Source organism: Phocoena phocoena, chromosome 15, assembly GCF_963924675.1.
Source record: "Phocoena phocoena chromosome 15, mPhoPho1.1, whole genome shotgun sequence".
Classification (NCBI taxonomy): Eukaryota; Metazoa; Chordata; class Mammalia; order Artiodactyla; family Phocoenidae; genus Phocoena; species Phocoena phocoena.
The window spans coordinates 63,879,814-63,891,877 of NC_089233.1; the positions used below are offsets into that span (position 1 = coordinate 63,879,814).

General features: G+C 39.4%; 1 protein-coding gene across 1 annotated transcript in view; it reads right to left on the reverse strand.

Moving 5' to 3' along the window:
- The window catches only part of TRPC4AP (transient receptor potential cation channel subfamily C member 4 associated protein), a 71,278-nt gene that overhangs the window by 30,724 nt on the left and 28,490 nt on the right, over positions 1 to 12,064 (reverse strand). Inside the window, exons 4-6 of the mRNA XM_065893288.1 lie at positions 11,360 to 11,417; positions 9,344 to 9,399; positions 5,169 to 5,304 (exon numbers count right to left, since the gene is read on the reverse strand). Of these exons, the coding sequence (XP_065749360.1) occupies positions 5,169 to 5,304; positions 9,344 to 9,399; positions 11,360 to 11,417 (250 nt within the window). The remainder of the gene's footprint in view (positions 1 to 5,168; positions 5,305 to 9,343; positions 9,400 to 11,359; positions 11,418 to 12,064) is intronic.

Here is a 12,064-nt window from a genome sequence, read left to right on the forward strand (position 1 = left end):
CACAGAAAATCCTATAGATGCCACCAGAAAACTACTAGAACTAATCAACAAATCTGGTAAGGCTGAAGGATACAAAATTAATGCACAGAAATCTCCAGCATTCCTAGACACCAACAATGAAAAATCAGAAAGAGAAATTAAGGAAACACTCCCATTTACCATTGCAATAAAAAGAATAAAATACCTAGGAATAAACCTGCCTAAGGAGGAGAAAGACTTGTACTCAGAAAACTATAAAACATTGATGAAAGAAATCAAAGATGACATAAACAGATGGAGAAATACACTATTGTTCTTGGATAGGAAGAATCAATATTGTGAAAATGACTATACTACCCAAAGCAATCTACAGGTTCAACACAATCCCTATCAAACTACCAATGGCATTCTTCACAGAATTAGAACAAAAAATTTTACAATTCATATGGAAACACAAGAGACCCCAAATAGCCAAAGCATTCTTTTTTTTTTTTTTTTTTTTTTTTGCGATACGCGGGCCTCTCACTGCTGTGGCCTCTCCCGTTGCGGAGCACAGGCCCCGGACGCGCAGGCTCAGTGGCCATGGCTCACGGGCCCAGCCGCTCCGCGGCATGCGGGATCCTCCCAGACCGGGGCACGAACCCGTGTCCCCTGCATCGGCAGGCAGACTCTCAACCACTGCGCCACCAGGGAAGCCCAGCCAAAGCATTCTTGAGAAAGAAAAATGGAGTTGGAGGAATCAGGGGCCCTGACTTCAAACTATGCCACAAAGCTACAATAATCAAGACAGTATGGTACTGGCACAAAAAAAGAAATACAGATCAATGGTACAGGATAGAATGCCCGGAGATAAACCCACACACCTATGGTCACCTAATTTACGACCAAGGAGGCAAGAACAAACAATGGAGAAAAGACAGCCCCTTCAATAAATGGTGCTGGGAAAACTGGACCACTACATGTAAAAGAAAGAAATTCAAACACTCCCTAACACCATACACAAAAATAAACTCGAAATGGATTAAAGACTTAAATGTAAGACCAGACACTATAAAACTCTTTGAGGAAAACATAGGAAAAACACTCTTTGACATAAACCACAGCAAGATCTTTTTTGACCCACCTCCTAGAGTAATGGAAATAAAAACAAAAATAAACAAATGGGATTTAATTAAACTTAAAAGCTTTTGCACAGCAAAGGAAACCATAAACAAGACCAAAAGACAACCCTCAGAATGGGAGAAAATATTTGCAATTTTAAATTATTAAAAAATGGGCAGAATTAAAAAATGGGTGGAAGACCTAAATAAGACATTTCACCAAGGAAGACATACAGATGGCCAAAAGGCACATGAAAAGATGCTCAACATCACTAATTATTAGAGAAATGCAAATCAAAACTACAGTGAGGTATCATCTCATGCCAGACAGAGTGGTCATTATCAAAAAATCTAGAAACAAATGCTGGAAAGGGTGTGGTGAAAGGGAACCCTCCTGCACTATTGGTGGGAATGTAAATTGATACAACCACTATGGAAAACAGTACGGAGGTTCCTTAAAAAACTAAAAATAGAACTACCATATGACCCAGCAATCCCACTACTGGGCATATACCCTGAGAAAACCATAATTCAAAAAGAGACACATACCACAATGTTCACCGCAGCACTATTTACAACAGCCAAGACATGGAACCAAGCTAAATGTCCATCGAAAGATGAATGGATAAAGAAGATGTGGCACGAATATACAACTGAATATTACTCATCCATAAAAGGAAACAAAATTGAGTTATTTGTAGTGCGGTGGATGGACCTAGAGTCTGTCATACAGAGTGAAGTAAGTTAGAAAGAGAAAAACAAATACTATATGCTAACGAATCTAAAAAAAAAAATGGTACTGATGAAACTAGTTGCAGGGCAGGAATAAAGATGTAGGCATAGAGAATGGACTTGAGGACATGGGGTGGGAGGGGGAAGCTGGGGCAAAGTGAGAGTAGCATCGACATATATACACTACCGAATGTAAAGTAATTAGCTAGTGGGAAGCAGCAGCATAGCAGCTCGGTGCTTTGCGATGACCTAGAGGGTGGGATAGGGAGGATGGGAGGGAGACGCAAGAGGGAGGGGATATGGGGACATATGTATGCATATGGCTGATTCACTTTGGTGTACAGTAGAAACTAACACAGTATTATGAAGCAATTATACTCCAATAAAGATCTATTTTAAAAAAGATACACTATATACAATCTTCTGCAACTGACTTCTATCAATAATTTCTATGGGGCTTCCCTGGTGGCGCAGTGGTTGAGAGTCCGCCTGCCGATGCAGGGGATATGGGTTCGTGCCCCGGGAAGATCCCACATGCCGCGGAGCGGCTGCGCCCGTAAGCCATGGCCGCTGAGCCTGCGCGTCCGGAGCCTGTGCTCCGCAACGGGAGAGGCCACAACAGTGAGAGGCCTGCGTACCACAAAAAATTAAAAAAAAAAAAATAATTTCTATGATTTAGCTATGTTGTTGCCTATAGCAATAGTCATTGTATAATATCCCATTGTGTGAACAGAGGACATTTATCCATTTTCCTGTTGACGGATCAGAGACCTGGTTTCAGTTTTTTGCCCTTAACCAATAATGCTATAACCTTTCTTATGTGTTTCATTTTTTTTTTTTTTTTTTTAAATTTATTTTTAAATTTATTTATTTATTTATGGCTGTGTTGGGTCTTCGTTTCTGTGCTAGGGCTTTCTCTAGTTGTGGCAAGCGGGGGCCACTCTTCATCGCGATGCGCGGGCCTCTACTATCGTTGCCTCTTTTTTTTTTTTTTTTTTTTTTCCGGTACGCGGGTCTCTCACTGCTGTGGCCTCTCCCGTTGCGGAGCACAGACTCCGGACGCGCAGGCTCCACAGCATGTGGGATCTTCCCGGACCGGGGCACGAACCCGTGTCCCCTGCATTAGCAGGCAGACTCCCAACCACTGCGCCACCAGGGAAGCCCTCTTATGTGTTTCTTGATGCACATGTGCAGAAGTTTTTCTGAGGCAGTGGCTTCCAAACCATTCTGACAATGTCCAAGAATAAAAAATAAATTTTCCATCACAACATAGTAAATATACACAGGTGAATGTATGTGTATAAATATGAAACAAAAACTTAAACAATACCCTTACACAATACATTTTGATCTTTTCTATTTAGCTGGTAGATCCACTGAATTCATTTCACACCCTCCTGGCTTCAATTTAGTGCTTTTATTTCTAAGAATCACTGTTCTGGAATTGAGCTTCCCCACGAGTGTGCCTGGGCATAGGTTACAGGTTACCCAGGCCACAATACTGACGCCTCGGCCCTCAGGTCAGTGCTTCCTTAGGTGCTGGGTCACAGGGTATGCCCACGTTCAACTAGAAAACAAAATAGATATATTCTGCTGATATAAAAAGGTATCAGCAGTAATGTAAGTGTTTCCAGTGATACACATTCTCGAGCTCTCTCACTGTGGTCTTATTTGCATTTTCCTGATTATCAGTGAAGTTAAGCATCTTCTTTTTATGGATCATTTGTTCCTCCTCTGTAAAATGCTTGCTCCTATCATTGCCCATTTTTCTACTGGGCCATTTGTCTTTTCCTTGCTGATTCACAAGAATTCATGATAAATTCTGTTGTTGTTTTGGGGGTTATTTTGGTTGTTGTTTTTGTTTGTTTGTTGGCCGTGCCACACTACATGCAGGATCCTAGTTCCCTGACCAAGCATCGAACCCATGCTCCCTGCAGTGGAAGCCCGGAGTCTCAACCACTGGACCACCAGAGAATTCCCCATGATAAATTCTGAATACCAATCTTTTGTTAGTTGCATGGGTTGCAAATATCTTTTCCCAGTTTGTGGCTTGTGTTCCCACTTTCTTATGGTGTCTATCCCCCTTTCAAACTGCACTAAGGTACCCATAATGTCTAGCAGAACTCATCACTATTTTTGGCAACACAGAAAGGTATGAGAGGGAGGAAGAGGGCATGAGGGACAAGCAGGAAAAGTTATGAAGGAGGAATCCTAGAGTCTTATGCTAAGACTGCCAGGGAGTCTGGAGTTTCCACCCTGGAAGCCCCTTCTCACACACTGGTGCATACAATTATGGAAAAATAACAAAGCCTTTTCATCAAAGGGCACAAAGGGTCTGTCTGGGACCTGCACACATCTCCAATGTTTTCCTACAGACAATGGGTCACTTGTGCATCTTCTGCCTGGGCAATAACAAGCAGAGCCTGGGGAAAGTGCCAGCAGAAACACAGAAATGAAAGCTGGGGTCACCACGATGCACATGGGTACTCTTTTCACTGCAACAGAAAATCTAAGAGGCTGCTCCTACCTCCTCAGTAGTAAAAGGAAGAAATCTGCAAACCTGCAACCGACGTGGAGGCATGGGACAAGGACTTGGGGAAGTAAGCCAGGTCCTAACAAGCATTACACCAAAAATCTAATATAGTGATTCTCTAACATGCCTATAGATCTGTTTGGCGGGGGGGGGGGGGGGGGGGGGGGGCGCGGTTTGTGAATTCTCGATGACAAATATTTAATTTAGTGCTTTCACTTCGATCATAGTCCTTTTGTTTTTTTTTTTTTAAAGCATATCCTGGATCATTTGAATGTCCATCTTATGACCAACTGGCAGGATTTCAGTGCTCGTATTTGTTATTTCCTATGTTGGTGTCAATTAAACTTTGTTGAAAACTAATGAGAAAAAATAGAGGTGAACGTAATAAGTGAAAGTCAAACATCCTCACAAGAAAGCTTCACAACAGTTCAAATATAGAAAAGTGGTAGGAGAATGGAGTTATTATACAGCATACAGCATTAGAGCTATGCTAAAAAGATCTTGCACCATAATAATTGAGGGACAATTTGATTTCAGCAAAGTAACATTAGCTAACACATTAAATTCACAAAGTCAATCTGAGCGTTTGAGTTTTATAATTAGTTTGATTTCAATCTATTTGTTTAGGTTTTATAATCATTTAAGATCTATTAGTATAAGTAGTATAACCTAGTGAATATACTTAAGTAACACAAAAAAATAATTTTAACACTAGGAGTATGGCAGAGTTTTTCTTTAAAAGAGTTCTGTACATTATTCAGGTTTGAGAATCCAACTGTCTGAGGCACTCTCCTCCACCTGGTCATTCACCTGCTAGAGGATACAGCTCACCTTTTTAACACCCAAAATATCTTCAATGAGGGTTGCTGTCTGTAAGAATGTCTTCTTACTCGTCATCAGTGTAAACAGGAAGATCACAAAGTCATTCTTTTCTGCCAAACGCTTTGTAACCCCTTCCGTCTATCGCAAGGGAGAAGAGAAAAAGCAGAATAGGTTATAACCCCAAAATAAAATATGAAGGACAAAATATCCATTCCAGACACTGGAAAAGCAATTCCACGCTACATCAGGAACTGTTAGCTGAGCCCTTAATTCCCTAAAACTATATATAAAACACTGTGTACAAATATATTTTTCTGGGGAGGAGTTTTTAAATAATATCCATCATAGGTTTTTAACCTAGTACCTAAATCAAGAGCTATAAGCCAGCACCCAGTAGGCCAAGTTTTATTTGGCCAGCAATACCTTTTAAATTTTGACTTTAAGTCTTCAGATAGGATATGCTTACTCCAGTTAGTCACAATTTGCACAAGTCCCCACTCCAAAACAGGCAACTTCAAACGTTTCTTGTTTTCTGCCTGATCCTTGGAGGCACTGGTGTTTGCAACTCTAAAAGCCCTAGGTTTCCATCTAACCTGAATTTAAGCCAGATCAGCACAAAGTTGGACCATATCATCCAATGTTCTTTACGTTTTTGTTTCTTCTTTCTTTGCTTTCCTTTTCTTTTTCTTTCCTTTTCTTTCTCTCCTTTTCTTTCTTTCCCTTTCCCTTTCCCTTTCCTTCCTTCCTTCCCTTTCTTTCCTTTCCCTTCCTTCCTTTTTTTTAACTGAACTGTGTTTTGCTGGAATATTATTAACATTAGGTGTCATTATTAATGAACAGCCTCATTAAGACTGCCTCATAAGACTATTAACTACATGGAAGCTGACAATGATGGAGTCATTACATCACACATATATCATCTTTTTTTATAAGAACAATTTCTTACTGGCCTTAGTTACAAGAATAATTGTGCACTACCCGAACAATTAGTTTATTTTTATCTCACGGGTCTGTCTGTGCTTACCTGTGCCACTAGCTACATCTGGCTACTGAGCACGTGAAACATGGCTAGTCTGAACTGAGATGTGCTCTGAGGGTAAAAAACACACTGGATTTTGAAACCTTAATACAAAAAAAAGGAATTATATCCCATTAATAATTACTTATATTGATGACATGTTGGAATAACATTCTTGATACACTGTGCTAAATAAAATACATCATTAAAATTAACTTCACCTATTTCTTCCTACTTCTTTTCTTACTTTCTAAAAAACGTGGCTACAAGGAAATTGAAAATAACCTAAGTATGGTGGGGTGATGGGTTATTTCACTTGTTTTTGGAGTATTTTTATATTATACTCTAATATTCTTGAGAGACTGGTATAATACATTCTTATACTTTTTAAAATGTGATACACAGAAGCAAACACAAAATACCATATATAGCCTAATCAGTGACTAAAAGTGCAGGTTTATTACACTAAGATTGCATTAGCCTTTTTGGTGACAATAGATTTGCTGAATCCTTTTGAACTTACTGACAGTTTAGGCCCCTAAACTATTTTTCATTTGTATGCCCCTAAGACATATCTCCCTTGCTCAGGACCTCAGCATTAATTTTTTTTTTTTTTTGGCGGTACGCGGGCCTCTCACTGCCGTGGCCTCTCTCATTGTGGAGCACAGGCTCCGGACGCGCAGGCTCAGCGGCCATGGCTCACGGGCGCAGCCGCTCCGCGGCATGTGGGATCTTCCCAGAGCGGGGCACGAACCCGCGTCTCCTGCATCGGCAGGCGGACTCTCAACCACTGCGCCACCAGGGAAGCCCTCAGCATTAATTTCTTATTTGTTTATTTAGAGTTATGTCCAAAGCTTTACATTATCCCTTTTCAATTCTTTTTATTCAAACAGCCTATCATTTATGTTGTCAAGGTTTTTGTGGATGCTGATTTTTATCTTAAGATATCAATCCTGGAGCTTCCCTGGTGGTGCAGTGGTTGAGAGTCCACCTGCCAATGCTGGGGACACGGGTTCGAGCCCTGGTCCAGGAAGATCCCACATGCTGTGGAGCAACTTAGTCCACGTGCCAGAACTGCTGAGCCTGCGTTCTGGATCCCGTGAGCCACAACTACTGAGCTCACGTGCCACAACTACTGAAGCCCATGCGCCTAGAGCCTGTGCTCTGCAACGAGAAGGCACCGCAGTGAGAAGCACACGCACCACAACCAAGAGTAGCCCCTGCTCAACGCAACTAAAGAAAGCCCGCGCACAGCAACGAAGACCCAACGCAGCCAAAAAAAAAAAAAAGATATCAATCCTGAACTAATAAATATGCTATTCCTAAAGATAAAATAAAATAACCTAAGTGTTATATTTCTGTTGCATAGCAATGTTATGGATGCTGAACTTTGTGTTAAGTGTTGAAACATATTTCCCTATTTGTGTTGGTTGCTAGGAAGCTTAAACCCAAATTTTTTTTTTTTTTTTTAAATGGAGGCTGAGAAGTCCCTTGATATGCCATCTGCAAGTTGGAGAACCAGGAAAACTGGTGATGAAATTCAGTCAGAAATGGAAGGCCTGAGAATCAGAACCAACAGTGTAAGTCCCTGTTGGAGCCAAAGGCCCAAGAACCAGGAACTCCAAGTCCGAGGGCAGGGGAAGACGGATGTCTCAGCTCGGGCAGAGAGTGAATTTGCCCACCCTCCCCACCTTTTTGCTCTATTCAGGGCCTCAATGGATTGGATGGTGGTCACCCACATTGGTGAGGGCATCTACTGATTCAAATGCTAATCTCTTCCAGAGACACCCTCACAGACACGCCCAGAAAAAAAATGTTTAACCAGATATCTGGGCATCCCTTAGCTCAGTCAAGTTTACACATATGAACAAATGTTCATAGTAGCATTATTCTTTTTTTTTTTTGATGTGGACCATTTTTAAAGTGTTTATTGAATTTGTTACAATATTGCTTCTGTTTTATTTATTTTTTGAATTTTTAAATTTTTTTATACAGCACATTCTTATTAGTTATCCATTTTACACATATTAGTGTATACATGTCAATCCCAATCTCCCAATTCATCCCACCATCACCACCCCGCCCGCCACTTTCCCCCCGTGGTGTCCATACATTAGTTCTCTACATCTGTGTCTCTATTTCTGCCCTGCAAACCAGTTCATCTGTACCATTTTTCTAGGTTCCACACATATGCGTTAATATACGATATCAGCTTAAACCCAAATTTGTACCCCATCCGCGATACAGATGATTTTATGTTCAGCCCAATTCCTGGATACCTACTTCCAAATTTATAATATTGGTAGGCCTTACATACTCCTAACGATGCCCGAAATCTTTTTTTGAATGAGGCAAGAAATGAAATGGAATTAAATGTTCCTTTGTGTTTTCATTGCATAGAGGTTTCACTTCTACAACAGCATTTGTTTCATTCTGCTGTATTTGATTCACTCTTTACAGTTTACCACATATGTTCCCAAAAGACAGGTACTGGGTCTTACAAAAATTAACATTTGTATATTGCTTTACAAAGTGCTTTCACATCTATCATCTCTTTAAATCCCACAACAACCCTATGATGTATGATTACCAACTACACTCTACTAAGATAAGAAACTAAAGCACAGGGAGGAGAATTAATAAGCATGAAGCCAAGAGCTAGAACCCCAAACCAAGTTCTAGCGCTAAGTGCTATGCTCTTTCCACCAAACTGCTTCTTTTATTCACCATTCTTTCCCACTCAGTGATCAACCTAGTTGGGTGTCCTGATCAACACATGGTGGGTCTTCTGGTTCTTGTTTTGTTTTCTAACAATAAAAATGAAGGAGTAGGTACAATAGAGTTTAAAGGAATCCTAAAGGTCACAGGCACTCTTTCAATGCTTGCATCCATTTAACAAGTTTTTTGTTCAGTCTGTGCTTGGACACCTCCAGGGCTAGAGGAGTTCAGTACCTGCTGAAGCAGCCATGGCTCAATTAATATGAAATTTTGCCATCCATAATTTCTACCTGTTGGTTATGGTTCTCAGGCACATACCAGTCCAATTCTCCAATGTCTGAAGATAGCTGTCATGTCTACCACCCCATTCAAATCTTCCCTCCTCGAGCACTGCAGATGTGGCAGGGAGAAAAATGAGGCCCTGATGGCAGGGATACTTACACAGACACAGGTATTATACAAGATGCTCAAACAGTCCTTGGACATTTCATCACTTACTGAAAGTGAAAGGGGAATAACTGGTTATTTTTCTCATTGGAAAGATAGTGTAACAGAATTAAATTTTTGAACACAGAATTGTTCCTCATAATCCCCTCCAAGATGATTATTTTCCTTTTAGCATAGCTCCTTCCAGTCCTTATTCACCAAAGAGTTTCATGGTGCCTGCATCAGAGCCTACAAACCAATTTGTACACTGCTTTTTGGTTTGATATAGTATTATGCTTATTATGTTCCATAGTCTTTATAATTTCAACCTGTTGTGGTGTTATCACTTAGTAAGCCATGTTCCTTTATAGCTTGATTAGAATTATATCCAGGGTTTTAAAAATTTTGCTATTTAAATAGGCTAGAAATAAACAACATAACATATAGTCCTTTTATGCTTGTGTTGAACTGGTTCCCTAAGATACATTTCCAAAAGCAGAATTACGAGAATCCAAAGTAACTGGATTGATGTTGTAAATTTCCACTGAAAATTCTACCAGCAGCAAACAAGGATGTCATTTTTACTACAGACTCAACGTGTTTTGTTCTGTTGTTATTTACGTTGGGTACCAATAAAGAACTAGTTACTTCTCTGTGAGCAGGAACAGGAGAGTACGACAAAAAGGAAACTAGAATTTCAAGTCCTCAAAACTGGGAGATGATAAAATTGAGTATGAACCATGGATAAAGTGTTTTGTTTGGCATTACTTTTATTTTTAAAAACTGTTTGCATTAATTCCTATGCTGCCACAAACTCTAAAATGTTAGGCTTCCCTCCAAGATCCCAGTGGGCAGCCCTGCCAAGCTAGCTTGACCAGAAGGGTTATCTGACATAATCTTGAGACAATGCAGATGTCCTGTAACCCTCATCACCACTTTTCAACCTATGGGGGCTTTTTGGTTTATTTATTTCATGACTTCAGAGCAGGTTGGAACACCAAATCAGTATATCTCAGTACTTCTAGACCTTTCATTTTCAAAGGGAACTGGAATTCACTCATTCATCAAATATTTATTCAGCATCCACTCTAGAGCAGATACAGAATATACAGTGGTTAGCGAAAAAACAAAAAAAAAGACAAAGCCTCATGGAACTTATAAATCTAGTGGGGGAAGAGAGAATAATTAAGTACACCAACAAGTAATTACAAGATGCTACCTGCTATGAGGGCAGAGGACATGAAGACCAATTTAGATAGGATACAAAGCTGCGACATAAAAGATGAATATGAATCCTCTTAACCACTACTACACATACAAACAAGGCCTTACATAATATGTCATGTTGATGTTGGGAGGAAAAGTTTTTAATTAAAAATGTGATATTTGTAGTAGAGCATTCATCAGATGTTAACTGATCTCTGGCTTTTAATGCCAAAGTAAGTGTACTTACTCATTTTTTTAAATTATCAACTGACTACCTAAGAATAATATTTGTAACATGTGTAAGTTATAGAGAATAATAATAGAATAATACCCATATACCTACCACCCAGTCCAAGAAATAATGTGCTACCCTAAACACAAATAAATTACACATTCTGGTAATGACTGAACTTTTCACAAAGGGCTTATAACACTTTTATAACAACAAAAACAAGACAATAATTAAAAAAATAAAACAAATGATCTTACCAGGCTTTTCCTTACTCTCTCAATTAACTATATGAGAAATAAGAATTTGCAAAGAAAACATAAAAGCTGAAACCAAGGACTATTAGAAACTACAAAGATGCAATTCTTTTAGCCCAGTAGTTTTCACACTTTTTCTTTTAAAGCACTAGACTTATATTTCTACCAAGTATAAAATAAAGAGAGCTGCTTAGTTAGGGGCGGAGAGTGTCCTACAGCCGAACATAAGGCATGTCCTCATTGTTAAGAGTTAGGAAGGGAAAGAAGAGAAACTCCTGGGAATTACCATCATAACAGCAGGTTAGGAAATGAGTACCAGTGGCTGATAAGTATACTTACTTTTCAGTTTCTGTCCCCGAATAGAGATTGTAGGCCTCATAAGAATTTCTACAAGGAGCTATAAAAAAAAATTGGATAAAAGCTTCAAAATTCAAAGCACAACTTACAAAACAGTCTTTGCCATGACAACTCATGGCCCAAATATCTGTCAGGGTACTGCAAGACCCTCTTGGTTCCAACACCAGAAGGCAGTGAAGTTCAGGGAAATGAGCACTGTACCAAGAGTCAGGAAACCTGGGTTCTAGTTGCAGCTCAGCCACCTATTCCCCATGTAAACTCGGGCAAGTCAGTGTCCCTCCATGGCCTTGGCTCTCATTTTTAAAAATAAGAATGTTAGATTAGTTAATCTCTGGGGTCCAACGTGGCTTTAATTTTTTAAAAGCTGCAAAACATTTTCACTATGATTCCTCTTTTGCTTTTAGAATATTTGTGTTCTTTTTATAAACATAAGTTTATAAAAAGAATCACAAAAGGTATACCATAAACTGTTAATACTGATTTCTACAGGGGGCTGGGGAGTATATGCATTCATTTTTCATACTTTTAATACAACACATAATTCTGTTTAAACTGTTTACAATAAATATGCATTTAAAAACCCATTCTGTTGAAACAAAGGACAGTTTATAATGATAAAAGGGTCAATCCATCGGGACGATATAACAATTATAAACATATATGCATCTAACAACAGAACCTCAAAAT